Raw genomic sequence first — 20,996 nt, 5'->3', positions numbered from 1 at the left:
GGATCAACGGGAGAGAAGATACGAGGAAAAAAGGACCTGCTAAAAAATGTTGAAAATTCAGGTTTTCGTTTTTTGGCTGTAACTTTCGATGCGTTGATCGCAGCGTATTGGGACTGCGCATGATCGATTTCTCTCGCGAAATTACGTCGGAATAGTGTCACAATTAATTTATTCCAGCACTTTTCAAAATCGCGAAAATTTTCGCCAAAAATACAAAGGGGTTAACCTTCCTTTCTTTTTGACCAAAAAATTTTTCGTCTCAAAATTGATTCGTATGACTCTTTCCCGACCAATTGGACACCAAGGAACTCAGAAAACTCAGCAAAAGGAGCGTGGGATCAACGGGAGAGAAGATACGAGAAAAAAAGCACCTGCTGAAAAATGTCGAAAATTCAGGTTTTCGTTTTTTGGCTGTAACTTCCGATGCGTTGATCGCAGCGTATTGGGACTGCGCCCAATCGACTTCTCTCGCGAAATTACATCGGAATAGTGCCACAATTAATTTATTCCAGCACTTTTCAAAATCGCGAAAATTTTCGCCAAAAATACAAAGGGGTTAACCGTCCTTTTTTTTTACTAAAAAATTTTTCGTCTCGGAATTGATTCGAATGACTCTTTCCCGATCAATTGGACCCCGAGGAACTCAGAAAACGCAGCAATAGGAGCGTGGGATCAACGGGAGAGAAGATACGAGGCAAAAAGGACCTGCTGAAAAATGTCGAGAATTCAGGTTTTCGTTTTTTGGCTGTAACTTTCGATGCGTTGATCGCAGCGTATTAGGACTGCGCCCAATCGATTTCTCTCGCAAAATTACGTCGGAATGGGGCCTGAAAGAATTGATTCCAGCACTTTTCAAAATCGCGAAAATTTTCGCCAAAAATACAAAGGGGTTAACCTTCCTTTTTTTTTACCAAAAAATTTTTCGTCTCGGAATTGATTCGAATGACTCTTTCCCGATCAATTGGACCCCGAGGAACTCAGAAAACGCAGCAATAGGAGCGTGGGATCAACGGGAGAGAAGATACGAGGCAAAAAGGACCTGCTGAAAAATGTCGAGAATTCAGGTTTTCGTTTTTTGGCTGTAACTTTCGATGCGTTGATCGCAGCGTATTAGGACTGCGCCCAATCGATTTCTCTCGCAAAATGACGTCGGAATGGGGCCTGAAAGAATTGATTCCAGCACTTTTCAAAATCGCGAAAATTTTCGCCAAAAATACAAAGGGGTTAACCTTCCTTTTTTTTTACCAAAAAATTTTTCGTCTCGGAATTGATTCGTATGACTCTTTTCCGACCAATTGGACCCCGAGGAACTCAGAAAACGCAGCGAAAAGAGCGTGGGATCAACGGGAGAGAAGATACGAGGAAAAAAGCACCTGCTGAAAAATGTCGAAAATTCAGGTTTTCGTTTTTTGGCTGTAACTTTCGATGCGTTGATCGCAGCGTATTGGGACTGCGCCCAATCGATTTCTCTCGCATAATTACGTCGGAATAGTGCCACAATTAATTTATTCCAGCACTTTTCGAAATCGCGGAAATTTTCGCCAAAAATACAAAGGGGTTAACCTTCCTTTTTTTTTACTAAAAAATTTTTCGTCTCGGAATTGATTCGAATGACTCCTTCCCGACCAATTGGACCCCCAGGAACTCAGAAAACGCAGCAAAAGGAGCGTGGGATCAACGGGAGAGAAGATGCAAGGAAAAAAGCACCTGCTGAAAAATGTCGAAAATTCTGGTTTTTGTTTTTTGGCTGTAACTTTTGATGCGTTGATCGCAGCGTATTAGGACTGTGCCGAATCGATTTCTCTCGCAAAATTACGTCGGAATAGGGCCTGAAAGAATTGATTTCAGCCCTTTTGAGAATCGCGAAAATTTTCGCCAAAAATACAAAGGGGTGAACCTTCCTTTTTTTTTGACCAAAAAATTTTTCGTCTCAGAATTGATTCGTATGACTCTTTCCCGACCAATTGGACCCCAAGGAACTCAGAAAACGCAGCAAAAGGAGCGTGGGATCAACGGGAGAGAAGATACGAGGAAAAACTACCTGCTGAAAAATGTCAAAAATTCAGATTTTCGTTTTTTGGCTGTAACTTTCGATGCGTTGGTCGCAGCGTATCGGGACTGCGCCCAATCGACTTCCCTCGCGAAATTACGTCGGAATAGTGCCACAATTAATTTATTCCAGCACTTTTCAAAATCGCGAAAATTTTCGCCAAAAATACAAAGGGGTTAACCTTCCTTTTTTTTTGACCAAAAATGTTTAGTCTCAGGATTGATTCGTATGACTCTTTCCCGACCAATTGGACCCCCGGGAACTCAAAAAACGCAGCAAAAGGAGCGTGGAATCAACGGGAGAGAAGATACGAGAAAAAAAGCACCTGCTGAAAAATGTCGAAAATTCAGGTTTTCGTTTTTTGGCTGTAACTTCCGATGCGTTGATCGCAGCGTATTGGGACTGCGCCCAATCGATTTCTCTCGCAAAATTACGTCGGAATAGTGCCACAATTAATTTATTCCAGCACTTTTCAAAATCGCGAAAATTTTCGCCAAAAATACAAAGGGGTTAACCTTCCTTTTTTTTTGACCAAAAAATTTCTTGTCTCAGAATTGATTCGTATGACTCTTTTCCGACCAATTGGACCCCAAGGAACTCAGAAAACGCAGCAATAGGAGCGTGGGATCAACGGGAGAGAAGATACAAGGAAAATAGCACCTGCTGAAAAATGTCGAAAATTCAGGTTTTCGTTTTTTGGCTGTAACTTTCGATGCGTTGGTCGCAGCGTATTGGGACTGCGCCCAATCGACTTCTCTCGCAAAATTACGTCGGAATAGTGCCACAATTAATTTATTCCAGCACTTTTCAAAATCGCGAAAATTTTCGCCAAAAATACAAAGGGGTTAACCTTCCTTTTTTTTTGACCAAAAGATTTTTTGGCTCAGAATTGATTCGTATGACTCTTTTCCGACCAATTGGACCCCAAGGAACTCAGAAAACGCAGCAATAGGAGCGTGCGATCAACGGGAGAGAAGATACGAGGAAAAAAGCACCTGCTGAAAAATGTCGAAAATTCAGGTTTTCGTTTTTTGGCTGTAACTTTCGATGCGTTGATCGCAGCGTATTGGGACTGCGCCCAATCGATTTCTCTCGCATAATTACGTCGGAATAGTGCCACAATTAATTTATTCCAGCACTTTTCGAAATCGCGGAAATTTTCGCCAAAAATACAAAGGGGTTAACCTTCCTTTTTTTTTACTAAAAAATTTTTCGTCTCGGAATTGATTCGAATGACTCCTTCCCGACCAATTGGACCCCCAGGAACTCAGGAAACGCAGCAAAAGGAGCGTGGGATCAACGGGAGAGAAGATGCAAGGAAAAAAGCACCTGCTGAAAAATGTCGAAAATTCTGGTTTTTGTTTTTTGGCTGTAACTTTTGATGCGTTGATCGCAGCGTATTAGGACTGTGCCGAATCGATTTCTCTCGCAAAATTACGTCGGAATAGGGCCTGAAAGAATTGATTTCAGCCCTTTTGAGAATCGCGAAAATTTTCGCCAAAAATACAAAGGGGTGAACCTTCCTTTTTTTTTGACCAAAAAATTTTTCGTCTCAGAATTGATTCGTATGACTCTTTCCCGACCAATTGGACCCCAAGGAACTCAGAAAACGCAGCAAAAGGAGCGTGGGATCAACGGGAGAGAAGATACGAGGAAAAACTACCTGCTGAAAAATGTCAAAAATTCAGGTTTTCGTTTTTTGGCTGTAACTTCCGATGCGTTGGTCGCAGCGTATCGGGACTGCGCCCAATCGACTTCTCTCGCGAAATTACGTCGGAATAGTGCCACAATTAATTTATTTCAGCACTTTTCAAAATCGCGAAAATTTTCGCCAAAAATACAAAGGGGTTAACCTTCCTTTTTTTTTGACCAAAAATGTTTAGTCTCAGGATTGATTCGTATGACTCTTTCCCGACCAATTGGATCCCCAGGAACTCAAAAAACGCAGCAAAAGGAGCGTGGAATCAACGGGAGAGAAGATACGAGAAAAAAAGCACCTGCTGAAAAATGTCGAAAATTCAGGTTTTCGTTTTTTGGCTGTAACTTCCGATGCGTTGATCGCAGCGTATTGGGACTGCGCCCAATCGATTTCTCTCGCAAAATTACGTCGGAATAGTGCCACAATTAATTTATTCCAGCACTTTTCAAAATCGCGAAAATTTTCGCCAAAAATACAAAGGGGTTAACCTTCCTTTTTTTTTGACCAAAAGATTTTTTGGCTCAGAATTGATTCGTATGACTCTTTTCCGACCAATTGGACCCCAAGGAACTCAGAAAACGCAGCAATAGGAGCGTGCGATCAACGGGAGAGAAGATACGAGGAAAAAAGCACCTGCTGAAAAATCTCGAAAATTCAGGTTTTCGTTTTTTGGCTGTAACTTTCGATGCGTTGGTCGCAGCGTATCGGGACTGCGCCCAATCGACTTCTCTCGCGAAATTACGTCGGAATAGTGCCACAATTAATTTATTCCAGCACTTTTCAAAATCGCGAAAATTTTCGCCAAAAATACAAAGGGGTTAACCTTTCTTTTTTTTTGACCAAAAAATTTTTTGTCTCAGAATAGATTCGTATGACTCCTTCCCGACCAATTGGACCCCAAGGAACTCAGAAAACGCAGCAATAGGAGCGTGGGATCAACGGGAGAGAAGATACGAGGAAAAAAGGACCTGCTGAAAAATGTCGAAAATTCAGGTTTTCGTTTTTTGGCTGTAACTTTCGATGCGTTGATCGCAGCGTATTGGGACTGCGCATGATCGATTTCTCTCGCGAAATTACGTCGGAATAGTGTCACAATTAATTTATTCCAGCACTTTTCAAAATCGCGAAAATTTTCGCCAAAAATACAAAGGGGTTAACCTTCCTTTTTTTTTGACCAAAAAATTTCTTGTCTCAGAATTGATTCGTATGACTCTTTTCCGACCAATTGGACCCCAAGGAACTCAGAAAACGCAGCAATAGGAGCGTGGGATCAACGGGAGAGAAGATACGAGGAAAATAGCACCTGCTGAAAAATGTCGAAAATTCAGGTTTTCGTTTTTTGGCTGTAACTTTCGATGCGTTGGTCGCAGCGTATTGGGACTGCGCCCAATCGACTTCTCTCGCGAAATTACGTCGGAATAGTGCCACAATTAATTTATTCCAGCACTTTTCAAAATCGCGAAAATTTTCGCAAAAAATACAAAGGGGTTAACCTTCCTTTTTTTTTGACCAAAAAATTTTTTGTCTCAGAATTGATTCGTATGACTCTTTTCCGACCAATTGGACCCCAAGGAACTCAGAAAACGCAGCAATAGGAGCGTGGGATCAACGGGAGAGAAGATACGAGGAAAAAAGGACCTGCTGAAAAATGTCGAAAATTCAGGTTTTCGTTTTTTGGCTGTAACTTTCGATGCGTTGATCGCAGCGTATTGGGACTGCGCATGATCGATTTCTCTCGCGAAATTACGTCGGAATAGTGTCACAATTAATTTATTCCAGCACTTTTCAAAATCGCGAAAATTTTCGCCAAAAATACAAAGGGGTTAACCTTCCTTTTTTTTTGACCAAAAAATTTCTTGTCTCAGAATTGATTCGTATGACTCTTTTCCGACCAATTGGACCCCAAGGAACTCAGAAAACGCAGCAATAGGAGCGTGGGATCAACGGGAGAGAAGATACGAGGAAAATAGCACCTGCTGAAAAATGTCGAAAATTCAGGTTTTCGTTTTTTGGCTGTAACTTTCGATGCGTTGGTCGCAGCGTATTGGGACTGCGCCCAATCGACTTCTCTCGCGAAATTACGTCGGAATAGTGCCACAATTAATTTATTCCAGCACTTTTCAAAATCGCGAAAATTTTCGCAAAAAATACAAAGGGGTTAACCTTCCTTTTTTTTTGACCAAAAAATTTTTTGTCTCAGAATTGATTCGTATGACTCTTTTCCGACCAATTGGACCCCAAGGAACTCAGAAAACGCAGCAATAGGAGCGTGGGATCAACGGGAGAGAAGATACGAGGAAAAAAGGACCTGCTGAAAAATGTCGAAAATTCAGGTTTTCGTTTTTTGGCTGTAACTTTCGATGCGTTGGTCGCAGCGTATTGGGACTGCGCCCAATCGACTTCTCTCGCGAAATTACGTCGAAATACTGTCACAATTAATTTATTCCAGCACTTTTCAAAATCGCGAAAATTTTCGCCAAAAATACAAAGGGGTTAACATTCCTTTTTTTTTACCAAAAAATTTTTCGTCTTGGAATTGATTCGAATGACTCCTTCCCGACCAATTGGACCCCAAGGAACTCAGAAAACGCAGCAAAAGGAGCGTGGGATCAACGGGAGAGAAGATACGAGGAAAAAAGGACCTGCTGAAAAATGTCGAAAATTCAGGTTTTCGTTTTCTGGCTGTAACTTTCGATGCGTTGGTCGCAGCGTATTGGGACTGCGCCCAATCGACTTCTCTCGCGAAATTACGTCGGAATAGTGCGACAATTAATTTATTCCAGCACTTTTCAAAATCGCGAAAATTTTCGCCAAAAATACAAAGGGGTTATCCTTCCTTTTTTTATGACCAAAAAATGTTAAGTCTCAGGATTGATTCGTATGACTCATTCCCGACCAATTGGACGCCAAGGAACTCAGAAAACGCAGCAATAGGAGCGTGGAATCAACGGGAGAGAAGATACGAGGAAAATAGCACCTGCTGAAAAATGTCGAAAATTCAGGTTTTCGTTTTTTGGCTGTAACTTTCGATGCGTTGGTCGCAGCGTATTGGGACTGCGCCCAATCGACTTCTCTCGCGAAATTACGTCGGAATAGTGCCATAATTAATTCATTCCAGCACTTTTCAAAATCGCGAAAATTTTCGCCAAAAATACAAAGGGGTTAACCTTCCTTTTTTTTTGACCAAAAAATTTTTTGTCTCAGAATTGATTCGTATGACTCTTCTCCGACCAATTGGACCCCAAGGAACTCAGAAAACGCAGCAATAGGAGCGTGGGATCAACGGGAGAGAAGATACGAGGAAAAAAGCACCTGCTGAAAAATGTCGAAAATTCAGGTTTTCGTTTTTTGGCTGTAACTTTCGATGCGTTGGTCGCAGCGTATTGGGACTGCGCCCAATCGACTTCTCTCGCGAAATTACGTCGGAATTGTGCCACAATTAATTTATTCCAGCACTTTTCAAAATCGCGAAAATTTTCGCCAAAAATACAAAGGGGTTAACCTTACTTTTTTTTTGACTAAAAAATTTTTCGTCTCAGAATTGGTTCGTATGACTCCTTCCCGACCAATTGGACCCCAAGGAACTCAGAAAACGCAGCAATAGGAGCGTGGGATCAACGGGAGAGAAGATACGAGGAAAAAAGGACCTGCTGAAAAATGTCGAAAATTCAGGTTTTCGTTTTTTGGCTGTAACTTTCGATGCGTTGGTCGCAGCGTATTGGGACTGCGCCCAATCGACTTCTCTCGCGAAATTACGTCGAAATACTGTCACAATTAATTTATTCCAGCACTTTTCAAAATCGCGAAAATTTTCGCCAAAAATACAAAGGGGTTAACATTCCTTTTTTTTTACCAAAAAATTTTTCGTCTTGGAATTGATTCGAATGACTCCTTCCCGACCAATTGGACCCCAAGGAACTCAGAAAACGCAGCAAAAGGAGCGTGGGATCAACGGGAGAGAAGATACGAGGAAAAAAGGACCTGCTGAAAAATGTCGAAAATTCAGGTTTTCGTTTTCTGGCTGTAACTTTCGATGCGTTGGTCGCAGCGTATTGGGACTGCGCCCAATCGACTTCTCTCGCGAAATTACGTCGGAATAGTGCGACAATTAATTTATTCCAGCACTTTTCAAAATCGCGAAAATTTTCGCCAAAAATACAAAGGGGTTATCCTTCCTTTTTTTATGACCAAAAAATGTTAAGTCTCAGGATTGATTCGTATGACTCATTCCCGACCAATTGGACGCCAAGGAACTCAGAAAACGCAGCAATAGGAGCGTGGAATCAACGGGAGAGAAGATACGAGGAAAATAGCACCTGCTGAAAAATGTCGAAAATTCAGGTTTTCGTTTTTTGGCTGTAACTTTCGATGCGTTGGTCGCAGCGTATTGGGACTGCGCCCAATCGACTTCTCTCGCGAAATTACGTCGGAATAGTGCCATAATTAATTTATTCCAGCACTTTTCAAAATCGCGAAAATTTTCGCCAAAAATACAAAGGGGTTAACCTTCCTTTTTTTTTGACCAAAAAATTTTTTGTCTCAGAATTGATTCGTATGACTCTTCTCCGACCAATTGGACCCCAAGGAACTCAGAAAACGCAGCAATAGGAGCGTGGGATCAACGGGAGAGAAGATACGAGGAAAAAAGCACCTGCTGAAAAATGTCGAAAATTCAGGTTTTCGTTTTTTGGCTGTAACTTTCGATGCGTTGGTCGCAGCGTATTGGGACTGCGCCCAATCGACTTCTCTCGCGAAATTACGTCGGAATTGTGCCACAATCAATTTATTCCAGCACTTTTCAAAATCGCGAAAATTTTCGCCAAAAATACAAAGGGGTTAACCTTACTTTTTTTTTGACTAAAAAATTTTTCGTCTCAGAATTGATTCGTATGACTCCTTCCCGACCAATTGGACCCCAAGGAACTCAGAAAACGCAGCAATAGGAGCGTGGGATCAACGGGAGAGAAGATACGAGGAAAAAAGGACCTGCTAAAAAATGTCGAAAATTCAGGTTTTCGTTTTTTGGCTGTAACTTTCGATGCGTTGATCGCAGCGTATTGGGACTGCGCATGATCGATTTCTCTCGCGAAATTACGTCGGAATAGTGTCACAATTAATTTATTCCAGCACTTTTCAAAATCGCGAAAATTTTCGCCAAAAATACAAAGGGGTTAACATTCCTTTTTTTTTACCAAAAAATTTTTCGTCTTGGAATTGATTCGAATGACTCCTTCCCGACCAATTGGACCCCAAGGAACTCAGAAAACGCAGCAAAAGGAGCGTGGGATCAACGGGAGAGAAGATACGAGGAAAAAAGGACCTGCTGAAAAATGTCGAAAATTCAGGTTTTCGTTTTCTGGCTGTAACTTTCGATGCGTTGGTCGCAGCGTATTGGGACTGCGCCCAATCGACTTCTCTCGCGAAATTACGTCGGAATAGTGCGACAATTAATTTATTCCAGCACTTTTCAAAATCGCGAAAATTTTCGCCAAAAATACAAAGGGGTTATCCTTCCTTTTTTTATGACCAAAAAATGTTAAGTCTCAGGATTGATTCGTATGACTCATTCCCGACCAATTGGACGCCAAGGAACTCAGAAAACGCAGCAATAGGAGCGTGGAATCAACGGGAGAGAAGATACGAGGATAATAGCACCTGCTGAAAAATGTCGAAAATTCAGGTTTTCGTTTTTTGGCTGTAACTTTCGATGCGTTGGTCGCAGCGTATTGGGACTGCGCCCAATCGACTTCTCTCGCGAAATTACGTCGGAATAGTGCCATAATTAATTTATTCCAGCACTTTTCAAAATCGCGAAAATTTTCGCCAAAAATACAAAGGGGTTAACCTTCCTTTTTTTTTGACCAAAAAATTTTTTGTCTCAGAATTGATTCGTATGACTCTTCTCCGACCAATTGGACCCCAAGGAACTCAGAAAACGCAGCAATAGGAGCGTGGGATCAACGGGAGAGAAGATACGAGGAAAAAAGCACCTGCTGAAAAATGTCGAAAATTCAGGTTTTCGTTTTTTGGCTGTAACTTTCGATGCGTTGGTCGCAGCGTATTGGGACTGCGCCCAATCGACTTCTCTCGCGAAATTACGTCGGAATTGTGCCACAATTAATTTATTCCAGCACTTTTCAAAATCGCGAAAATTTTCGCCAAAAATACAAAGGGGTTAACCTTACTTTTTTTTTGACTAAAAAATTTTTCGTCTCAGAATTGATTCGTATGACTCCTTCCCGACCAATTGGACCCCAAGGAACTCAGAAAACGCAGCAATAGGAGCGTGGGATCAACGGGAGAGAAGATACGAGGAAAAAAGGACCTGCTAAAAAATGTCGAAAATTCAGGTTTTCGTTTTTTGGCTGTAACTTTCGATGCGTTGATCGCAGCGTATTGGGACTGCGCATGATCGATTTCTCTCGCGAAATTACGTCGGAATAGTGTCACAATTAATTTATTCCAGCACTTTTCAAAATCGCGAAAATTTTCGCCAAAAATACAAAGGGGTTAACCTTCCTTTTTTTTTGACCAAAAAATTTTTCGTCTCAAAATTGATTCGTATGACTCTTTCCCGACCAATTGGACACCAAGGAACTCAGAAAACTCAGCAAAAGGAGCGTGGGATCAACGGGAGAGAAGATACGAGAAAAAAAGCACCTGCTGAAAAATGTCGAAAATTCAGGTTTTCGTTTTTTGGCTGTAACTTCCGATGCGTTGATCGCAGCGTATTGGGACTGCGCCCAATCGACTTCTCTCGCGAAATTACATCGGAATAGTGCCACAATTAATTTATTCCAGCACTTTTCAAAATCGCGAAAATTTTCGCCAAAAATACAAAGGGGTTAACCGTCCTTTTTTTTTACTAAAAAATTTTTCGTCTCGGAATTGATTCGAATGACTCCTTTCCGACCAATTGGACCCCCAGGAACTCAGAAAACGCAGCAAAAGGAGCGTGGGATCAACGGGAGAGAAGATGCGAGGAAGAAAGCACCTGCTGAAAAAGGTCGAAAATTTTGGTTTTCGTTTTTTGGCTGTAACTTTTGATGCGTTGATCGCAGCGTGTTGGGACTGTGCCAAATCGATTTCTCTCGCAAAATTACGTCGGAATGGGGCCTGAAAGAATTGATTTCAGCCCTTTTGAGAATCGCGAAAATTTTCGCCAAAAATACAAAGGGGTGATTCTTCCTTTTTTTTTGACCAAAAAATTTTTCGTCTCAGAATTGATTCGTATGACTCTTTTCCGACCAATTGGACCCGAAGGAACTCAGAAAACGCAGCAAAAGGAGCGTGGGATCAACGGGAGAGAAGACACGAGGAAAAACTACCTGCTGAAAAATGTCGAAAATTCAGGTTTTCGTTTTTTGGCTGTAACTTTCGATGCGTTGGTCGCAGCGTATTGGGACTGCGCCCAATCGACTTCTCTCGCGAAATTACGTCGGAATAGTGCCACAATTAATTTATTCCAGCACTTTTCAAAATCGCGAAAATTTTCGCCAAAAATACAAAGGGGTTAACCTTCCTTTTTTTTTGACCAAAAAATTTTTTGTCTCAGAATTGATTCGTATGACTCTTCTCCGACCAATTGGACCCCAAGGAACTCAGAAAACGCAGCAATAGGAGCGTGGGATCAACGGGAGAGAAGATACGAGGAAAAAAGCACCTGCTGAAAAATGTCGAAAATTCAGGTTTTCGTTTTTTGGCTGTAACTTTCGATGCGTTGGTCGCAGCGTATTGGGACTGCGCCCAATCGACTTCTCTCGCGAAATTACGTCGAAATACTGCCACAATTAATTTATTCCAGCACTTTTCAAAATCGCGAAAATTTTCGCCAAAAATACAAAGGGGTTAACCTTCCTTTTTTTTTGACCGAAAAATGTTTAGTCTCAGGATTGATTCGTATGACTCTTTCCCGACCAATTGGACCCCAAGGAACTCAGAAAACGCAGCAATAGGAGCGTGGAATCAACGGGAGAGAAGATACGAGGAAAATAGCACCTGCTGAAAAATGTCGAAAATTCAGGTTTTCGTTTTTTGGCTGTAACTTTCGATGCGTTGGTCGCAGCGTATTGGGACTGCGCCCAATCGACTTCTCTCGCGAAATTACGTCGGAATAGTGCCACAATTAATTTATTCCAGCACTTTTCAAAATCGCGAAAATTTTCGCCAAAAATACAAAGGGGTTAACCTTCCTTTTTTTTTGACCAAAAAATTTTTCGTCTCAAAATTGATTCGTATGACTCTTTCCCGACCAATTGGACCCCAAGGAACTCAGAAAACGCAGCAATAGGAGCGTGGGATCAACGGGAGAATAGATACGAGGAAAATAGCACCTGCTGAAAAATGTCGAAAATTCAGGTTTTCGTTTTTTGGCTGTAACTTTCGATGCGTTGGTCGCAGCGTATTGGGACTGCGCCCAATCGACTTCTCTCGCGAAATTACGTCGGAATAGTGCCACAATTAATTTATTCCAGCACTTTTCAAAATCGCGAAAATTTTCGCAAAAAATACAAAGGGGTTAACCTTCCTTTTTTTTTGACCAAAAAATTTTTTGTCTCAGAATTGATTCGTATGACTCTTTTCCGACCAATTGGACCCCAAGGAACTCAGAAAACGCAGCAATAGGAGCGTGGGATCAACGGGAGAGAAGATACGAGGAAAAAAGCACCTGCTGAAAAATGTCGAAAATTCAGGTTTTCGTTTTTTGGCTGTAACTTTCGATGCGTTGGTCGCAGCGTATTGGGACTGCGCCCAATCGACTTCTCTCGCGAAATTACGTCGGAATAGTGCCACAATTAATTTATTCCAGCACTTTTCAAAATCGCGAAAATTTTCGCCAAAAATACAAAGGGGTTAACCTTCCTTTTTTTTTGACCAAAAACTTTTTAGTCTCAGAATTGATTCGTATGACTCTTTCCCGACCAATTGGACCCCCAGGAACTCAGAAAACGCAGCAAAAGGAGCGTGGGATCAACGGGAGAGAAGATGCGAGGAAAAAAGCACCTGCTGAAAAATGTCGAAAATTCTGGTTTTTGTTTTTTGGCTGTAACTTTTGATGCGTTGATCGCAGCGTATTGGGACTGTGCCGAATCGATTTCTCTCGCAAAATTACGTCGGAATAGGGCCTGAAAGAATTGTCTTCAGCCCTTTTGAGAATCGCGAAAATTTTCGCCAAAAATACAAAGGGGTTAACCTTCCTTTTTTTTGACCAATAAATTTTTCGTCTCAGAATTGATTCGTATGACTCTTCCCTGACCAATTGGACTCCAAGGAACTCAGAAAATGCAGCGAACAGAGCTCGGGATCAACAGGAAAGAAGTTACATCGAAAAAAGCACCTGCTGAAAAATGTCGAAAATACAGGTTCTCGTTTTCCGGCTCTAACTTTCGACGCGTTGATCGCAGCGTATTGGAACAGCGCCCAATCGATTTCTTTCGCAAAATTATGTCGGAATAGTGCCAGAAAGAATTCATTCCAGCACTTTTCAGAATCGCAACAATTTTCACCAAAAATGTAGAGGGGTTCTAATGGTTTAATGGTTTATTTTACATCTTTTTCATGGCAATATTGGAAAACATTATTGCAACATTAAAAATACACAAAGTCTTAATTCCTAAACCTTAGCCTAGTTCTATGATACTACCTAAGAGCCAGGGACAAAAAATTAGAACAGAGAATAGAACAGAGAAAAGACGGCGAGGACAATATCAGAAAAAAGAGAAAAAGAAAAGAAAGACAAGAAAGCAGAATAAAGCCCAGGAACTAGCAATACAGAAAACGTGCGAAGTAGGAAGTGGAGAAGACTAGTTGACGAGTCACCATCAAGACCGGGTCTCTTCCGGGTTAGCCTTACTTTTTCTTTATTTTTGGAGTCGAAAATTTTGGGTCTAAGATTCGATTTCAATGATTCTTGCCCGACTAATCGGACCCTCAGGAACTCGGAAAATGCAGCAAAAGGAACGTAGGCCCAACAGGGGAGAAATGGTGAGCGCAAAAGCACCTGCTGAAAAATGTCGAAAACACAGGATCTCGTTTTTCAACTCTAACTTTTGATGCGTCGATCGCAGCGTATTGAGACTGCGCCTGATCGCTTTTTTCCGCAAAATTACGTCGGAATAGTGTGTGAAAGAATTAATTCCAGCACTTTCCAAAATCGCGGGAATTTTCGCCAAAAATGCAAGAGGTTAGCATCACTTTTTTCTCATTTTTGGAGTTGAAAACTTTGGGTCTTAGGATCGATTGAAATTACCCTTACCTCCTCAATCGGACCCCCAGGAACTCCAAAACTGAAGAAAAAAGTAAGGCTAACCCCTTTGCATTTTTGGCGAAAATTTCCGCGATTTCGAAAAGTGCTGGAATAAATTCTTTCATCCACTATTCTCATGTAATTTTGCGAGTCAAATCGATTGGATGCAGTCCCAAACCACCGCGAGCAACAAATCACAAGTTATAGCCGAAAAAAGCATAATTTCCTTCCGAACTTTTCTGCAGTTTGTACCATGGTCTTTTCGGAGTGTTATTCGCACCGTTGGGGGTTGAATAAGTTATAAAAGACCCGTACAAATTAATGCAGAAACAAAAATTCCTATGATCGAAACAAATGTCAAGTCCTTAATACGAATTTGTATTTGCTTCACCAATCGATGGATGCGGCATTCTACTAGTCCTAAGTTGAAGCTATGACGAAAAGAAAGTTTCAACACTGCAAGAAGTCAACGCGATGATATAACATTCACGATGAAATCATTGGAAGCGCGTAAATCTCCCGTAAAAGTCTATTTCTCAGAAATTTATATTTACACAAGTGTTGTAGGTACAACTTTTCATTAATTCATTTAAACACACAGTTCGTTCTTATTTCTCATTTACTCTTATTCCAATGACTTGACAGACACTCATCCATATACAGTTTGTGTTAATTATTCATACGATCATACTTTGCTGCTGAAAAAGTGTGTCGATTATCCTAATCGTACAAAATTACATCATCTCAAACACTCTTGACAATGTTGTTCCTGATCGGCAAATCGGATCATCACCTGATCATTCTTATACAACTTTCACAAAGACAGATCCGTTCCCATTAAATTTTCTTGATTTCGATTATCGAACCGCCAAGCGATCTCAGGACTCATGACGGTTAGCTCTCATGTTTTCGAAACTCAAATGTCCGGTAAGTCCTGGCAGTTGATCAGCAATTAAGTCCTTGCTAAGAAATTGCTCTGTTATCTTCATCACCCGTGGTAAATCCTATCGAATCAGATCAAGCGGTCAGTTATCGAACGGATATAAGCGGATTCCTATAGCGGAATCTAATCCGAACATCTGCTGCGTCCATATACTGTCTGTATTATAAATAAACAAATAGATAGATGAATAGATAGGACGTGTTATTTGATCCTAGAGCCCTAGCTCCCTGTGAAGCATCAAGTACAAAGGTTAAAAGAAATTTCTAACCGTATATATATATATATATACAATATACATAAGCGCCTGTAAACGATTAGGCTATACATTCATTCTTAATATTACTAACAAATAATCAATCAGTTTCCGTTATTAATGAAATGATAAGTGTAATTTCAGACGGTCAAGAATTCCAGACATGCGTTTCATGCACTAACAATGATTTTTCAGATGTAGCTGTACTACATCTTGGCAATCTCGATTATACGATTACTATTATATAAACTGTACTAATATTCTGATGTTATTGTGCGCTCCTCTTTCTTGCCGTAGTTTTAACGCTAATATTGAAATTCACCCCAGCTCCAAAAAAGGAGTGGGGTACAAAAATGCGAAAGACCAAAAAGTCGACGGGACGAAATCCCGAAAGTCAGACTACCGACAGTTAAAAACGTAGAAGGACCGTAAATACGAAAAGATGACTTGTAGAAAAATAAAAATCGACAACGCAAAATTGTATAAATAAATTTATACCGATTTTCATCAAGTTCGGTTGCACTTTCTAATAATGTCTTGACGTACAAGGTTAAACCTTTCGTGATTGAGAGTTCGTCACTCTAATCGCTGCTTGACTCGGCCCATTCTGAAGTTATACTTGCATCGTTTTATCTTATTTATTCTCTTATATTTTCCAGTTGCCACGTGAACTCGCAACTTTATTTTTCTCATACCGCAAGTGACTTCGCAACTCATTAGCACTTCCTTTACATTTTTTAATAACTATTGCCTTGATTTATCATAAATGTGCTTTGCCTGAGTTTTTTAATTATCTCATACCGCTGAACAGCAGTGCTTTACTATAACTTTTCTCATGCTTGATTAGAAAATCTGTGATTGCTTTTCTTAAACCAGATTCATTTATTGCTTTTCTTAAACCAGATTCATTTATGTATCATTTATAGTATTTTGTGTTACACTTTTCTCTGTTCTTTTCTCTTAATTCGTTATAATTGTCGTGTCTTCCTTATCTATTAATTATCGTGTTGTCTAATACTTAGTAATGTCTATTCCGTTACATGTTGCCTGATTATTTCTTTAATTATCTTACTTTTGTAATTCTCTAACTTAGTTGTGATATTACCTGACTGTTTTCTTATATTATGTAAGTTTTCAAAGGACTGTGCTTGGATACTAGAAGAAGAGAATCGAAGAGAATCCACCGTTTTTGAAGTCCGAGGATATGAAACAGATGAGACTCGTTGATTTCTAAGCTACGTTCTACAGTGTTGTAGACGTCGTTTGGCCTCCTCGGAATCAAATTGTTAACATTATTAGGACAGTTGAAATCAATTCTCAGATGAAAAATTCAGTGCTCCATAACTCGCAAAAAAAAATATATATATATATATTTATTTGACCGATTTTTTAAGTTTTTTGCTCTAAAAAAGAAAGGTCACCGTTGAATTTCTTCGGAGCAATGACTTTCTGTTAGTTTTTTTTCCACTATTTAAGGCTACATTCGTGTCCATAGCAAATTAGCGTGTTATCTTCTAATAATTTTCTTCCGCTGATATCCAGTTATACTTTTCCCAATATCAATGAACATAGTTCGTTTCGATTTCAGATACACTGATCCAATAGTTAAAAAGGAATACATTATCGTTATCTTATCTTCGCATATAATTTAGGCTCATCAAATTGTACAAAATATTAACGAATGAACGCACTTTTAGTGTATGAAGTCGTATAGTCAGATCAATACCTGCTTTAGTACCGTGATTCGGTGATATAACCGATATCTCGAGTGCTGTGTAAAACAGTCCGATTCTTAAAGGAAAGTACCGTATACGCACAAACACTTTTCCATTACCATTCGGGGTCACCATATATCGATGAATATTTGATTTTCTTAGGTCAAGCATTCGCTGTTCCAGTCCTGAGGCAAGACTGGTTCCCATACTTCGAACAAAGTCTCCAACAGACAAGGTTCCCCGCATCCTTTCACGTTCATGACATGAGGAACATTAGTTTCCGTGTTGTTCAAATAGGATATCTGCGGATCAAAGTCTAGTTCTAATGATTCACACCCCAAATAGTAAATTGATACCTGTACACAGTGCAGACGATAACTTACCCTGACTTCGTGGTCTTGACCACCGGCCGTTGTGTACAACTCGAAAATCAGTGCAGCTCCGTATTCCGGTCGCGTTGATTCCTCGGTGAATCCCATTGTCCTCAGAATTGTGACAAGCGTAAGGTCATGAGCCGAGTAAAGGTACATTTTACGATCATCTGTGCCGTTACGCCGCATCCACATGTTCGTCAAAATTTCCTTCAGAAGCGGACCTGCATCAACGACAGTACGACTTCAGATACTTTTTTTACTCCCGATGCGTCTAGTCTAACAATAAATGGACATACTTTGTGTCCACTGCAGCTCTTGATCTTCCATTATACTCACCGCCTCTAAGTCGTCTCTGCATCACATTGCTGGTGAACAAGGCCAGACTCTGCGCAGCAAGTTCTCTAGTCCGATTGTTGTAGTAGTTTTTAGCCCACTCAGGAAGCTTCAGATTGTTTAGCACCTGGACAGAGGATCAAGAATGCATTTGAGATATAAAAATGCAACCAGTGGTTGGGTCCGATAATAATTTGAACAATTCTCGCGGTACCTCAATCTCTAGTAAGTTGTACAACAACTCAACGTCCAGTACCGAGGCTATGTTCTTCCCAGTATAGCCTGACAGTTCCCTGTACATGGTATCCAACGAACCGTTGGCGCTTGTACTGAAATTCAAGTAGGCCTGCTGCAGCTCTCTGTCTAGCCGTGGACAAGGTGCTTTAGCCACGATCAACTGTTCGGAAATCGACAATCGTCAACTCGTTCACTCGATTCCTCAGATGCTGAGTGAAATTGTGGCTTCGCATACCTTGTCTATGTGCCTTGGTATGGTGTGGACGGGAATCGGACGCCACGCAAGTCCCGGTATAAACATATCCTCGGTTCCTGGTTGGTAAAGCGCTGCCAAAAGCGCTTGTGCCGACATGATGCACCTGTCGGCGTAGCTGCTGTACACCAGAAGATCCTTGCTTTGATACTTGTCCCCGAGCAATGATCTGTACATTACGCGCAACCGCTGACCCAATGTATAAAGCTGAAGCATTCCTTTCTGAGGATGTAACAAACTTTTCAAACTACCAATCCAACCATAATTCTAACGAAAAATAGCACTTGCTTAAAGTTTAGAAAAGTGGAGATGACGTGAATGCTTTTTTTCATCTAATTAGATTACCAATCAAACCTTGGTCAATGCACCCCAACCGTCTGGCCACTCGTGATTCGCATACGGATCGTTCGGATACGTTTCAGCAGGGTTTTTGTCACCGTGTCGAAATACCTGGAAAATGAATTTTTTTAATTTTACTCTGTTTTGGATAAAAATCTTATCTGTTCAATACATTTTTTTTTTATCTTTTTGCGGAGTTTGATTTTCTAAAACGCCTAGTATAGAAGTTTGAATTGTATAAATGTACCGATCAATCAATCAAATGAACCATCTTACAAGTCCTTATAAAGAAACTTACTATAAGCACTTGCTGAAGATTTCTTGAAGTATGAGCCGGCGATGCGAAGGCGGTAAATGCCAGCAGGACGCAGGCGATAATCGCCCCAAAAACCACAACGGACACACATACTCCTCGACGACCTCTCCTGCAACTGTTCGCCAAAAATCCTCCGGGAATGTCCATTTGATCGCTTCTAGTACAAAGAAAAAACGGAAAAATTTCATGAGAAAATTCGTCAGCACAGTGGTAGTAAACAAAGGATTTGCAAACCGTACTACAGTGAATTGAATAAACTAGGTTTGACTCAGTCTCTAACTCGCAGCGCTCCGCAAGACTGCGAAAAAATATCGTTTCGTAAAATTTTGCTCGTCATTTCTTTACTCTACGAACGCGTTTATTATCAGTAGATAAAACTTCCTTGGAATTTACATACCGAGATCACCGTTACTTGTTATCATAATTTTAAATTTATTTAATAGTCAAGCGTGAGTTTTCAACGGAGATAGCGTCAACACAAGAAATTTCACATACTGTGGGATAAAATTATTTTTCACGACATGCATTTTCAGTTACTTTACACCGGTTTGATATAAAGATTGATTTTCATGAGAAACGTGGATAGGTGTATTTTTTCTCGTGCAAATTCTTACTCGGTTTCAATTTCTATCGGAACAGATGAAGATTTCTCCGAACTTTTCTCCATCGTTATAATTGACCGATCGTTACACACACTTACACTACATTTCGCACATAGTATAAACTGCGTGTGTAAATTACTTATTTCAACGATATTTCGACGCAGAATTTCACTGGTCACCACGCTGAGACTCAAATGCGTCGCATTTATTACACCGCGCGCATTTCTCCGTGCAAGTCTTGCGCACTAGATTCGATTTTGTAACAGAATAAAATGGAACCTCATACGAATGGTATCGTATCGCCGGGACCTCAACCTTCATGCATCACTCGTGTTCTGCGTTTTTCAGTGACGTTCAACCGTACGTGAAGCATATAATAATAATAATCGTCTTCGAAATGTTTACTTTTCCATCACTCGCTGTGATAATAAATTATAGATAACAATTGGCACGATATCTTCAATATTCACCGCTTGGCCATAAGATCCGATTTCATAACTTATTCGCTAAAACAATAATTTACGAGGAATAGAATTGTATGAAAATTAATTTCACTAACATTCACTGCTGAAAAGTGGGAACTCAGTTGAAACAAAAACTTTAGGCTGTAAGAATCTGAATAAAAAAAACTTTCTCAACATCTTAAGGTATAATAAATCTGGTTGACTGTTTTTGTTTCACGCTTCTGGATTGATTTACACAACAATTGTTGCAATTTTATTTACTGTCTAATATGAAGTTTCCGATCAGTGTAACATCGTCTTGAACTGACAATGGGCGTGTTCATTAACGGTTAAAATAAAAAAAAATACAAATATCATGAGCACGATGATTAAATTTCTGCACTACTTTCAAAGTATATTATTTCGAATCACGCAGTTTCGTTTGCGTGGCAATGGTTGATTGTGCACAGTTAACGCTATACTCTGCAGTATACAAAATGAGAGAACCGGTACGTTATAACGGTAAGTATACGATACACCGTAGAGAGTAAACATATTACGACGTGTAATTGCTGTATGGAATTCCACTTACGATACGACACAAGTCTCGGGTAAACACAGCGCTCAAGTTAGCGAAATCAGGCGGGAAATATCGCGCACTTTGCTCAAAACGAGCGACTGATAAAAGGGCTCGTATCTCGACGCAGCTTCAGTAGAGTAGAACAATACTATGAATGGTTGAACAGCTGATCACTCTTACGATGCAACCACACGCCAGTCTCTCGCCGCCATGGTAACCAATCTGCCTTCGTCACGAGATTGCGGTGTGACCACCACAGACTGATCACGAGCGTGTGTACAATAGTGTACATACATGGACTCACTTTCACACATGTCACGCACTATACTCGTTACGTATTAGCGCGGCGATAATGCGTCTTTGGCTGCCGATCTCAAAACTAGCAGGAATATCTCGGAAAATTTCATTTTTATGGAACAGAATTTGGTGTAGAAATTTCAAATTTCGCCGAGTTTTTTTTTAGACAAATAACATTCTTAAGGTATACAGTCGCAAATTTCTCAATAAATGAATAAACAATCGTTTTCCAACTTAATCAACACTGTTCTTAGATTATACACTTGTGATGGAATCATTGTAGGCAATAAAGTTTCACTCGAATAACGATTGGTTT

The 20,996-nt window shown here is 40.4% G+C and overlaps 1 protein-coding gene across 5 annotated transcripts; it reads right to left on the bottom strand.

Annotated features, from left to right (window-relative positions):
• Positions 1 to 16,095: 16,095 nt before the first annotated feature.
• LOC124215661 (prostatic acid phosphatase-like) lies at positions 16,096 to 20,624 on the bottom strand. 5 transcript variants are annotated; one of them, XM_046619322.2, is made up of 8 exons: positions 20,396 to 20,624; positions 18,741 to 18,912; positions 18,458 to 18,553; positions 18,086 to 18,325; positions 17,828 to 18,010; positions 17,577 to 17,740; positions 17,290 to 17,521; positions 16,096 to 17,208 (listed from the first exon to the last, which is right to left on the bottom strand). In XM_046619322.2, the coding sequence occupies exons 2-8, from the start codon at positions 18,903 to 18,905 to the stop codon at positions 17,065 to 17,067; spliced, it is 1,224 nt and encodes a 407-aa protein (XP_046475278.1). In that variant the 5' UTR covers positions 18,906 to 18,912; positions 20,396 to 20,624; the 3' UTR covers positions 16,096 to 17,064. The 5 variants fall into 5 exon arrangements, with proteins under 5 accessions (XP_046475278.1, XP_046475277.1, XP_068990833.1 ...); XM_046619321.2 differs by having other exon boundaries at positions 18,741 to 18,915; positions 20,396 to 20,623; XM_069134732.1 differs by lacking the exon at positions 20,396 to 20,624 and adding an exon at positions 19,916 to 20,056.
• Positions 20,625 to 20,996: the final 372 nt, after the last annotated feature.

Source organism: Neodiprion pinetum, chromosome 3, assembly GCF_021155775.2.
Source record: "Neodiprion pinetum isolate iyNeoPine1 chromosome 3, iyNeoPine1.2, whole genome shotgun sequence".
NCBI classification, from domain to species: Eukaryota; Metazoa; Arthropoda; class Insecta; order Hymenoptera; family Diprionidae; genus Neodiprion; species Neodiprion pinetum.
The sequence above is the reverse complement of the archived record's forward strand: the minus strand, read 5'-3'. Positions and strand labels throughout refer to the sequence as shown.

Excerpts from the sequence above, each read along its gene's own strand:
- LOC124215661 (XM_069134732.1), bottom strand. The coding sequence starts at position 20,001 with ATGTTGAGAAAGTTTTTTTTATTCAGATTCTTACAGCCTAAAGTTTTT. Across the intron at positions 18,326-18,457 it reads GTTGGGGTGCATTGACCAAG|AAAGGAATGCTTCAGCTTTA; the intron begins GTTTGATTGGTA and ends TTACATCCTCAG. Across the intron at positions 18,011-18,085 it reads TACCAAGGCACATAGACAAG|TTGATCGTGGCTAAAGCACC; the intron begins GTATGCGAAGCC and ends ATTTCCGAACAG.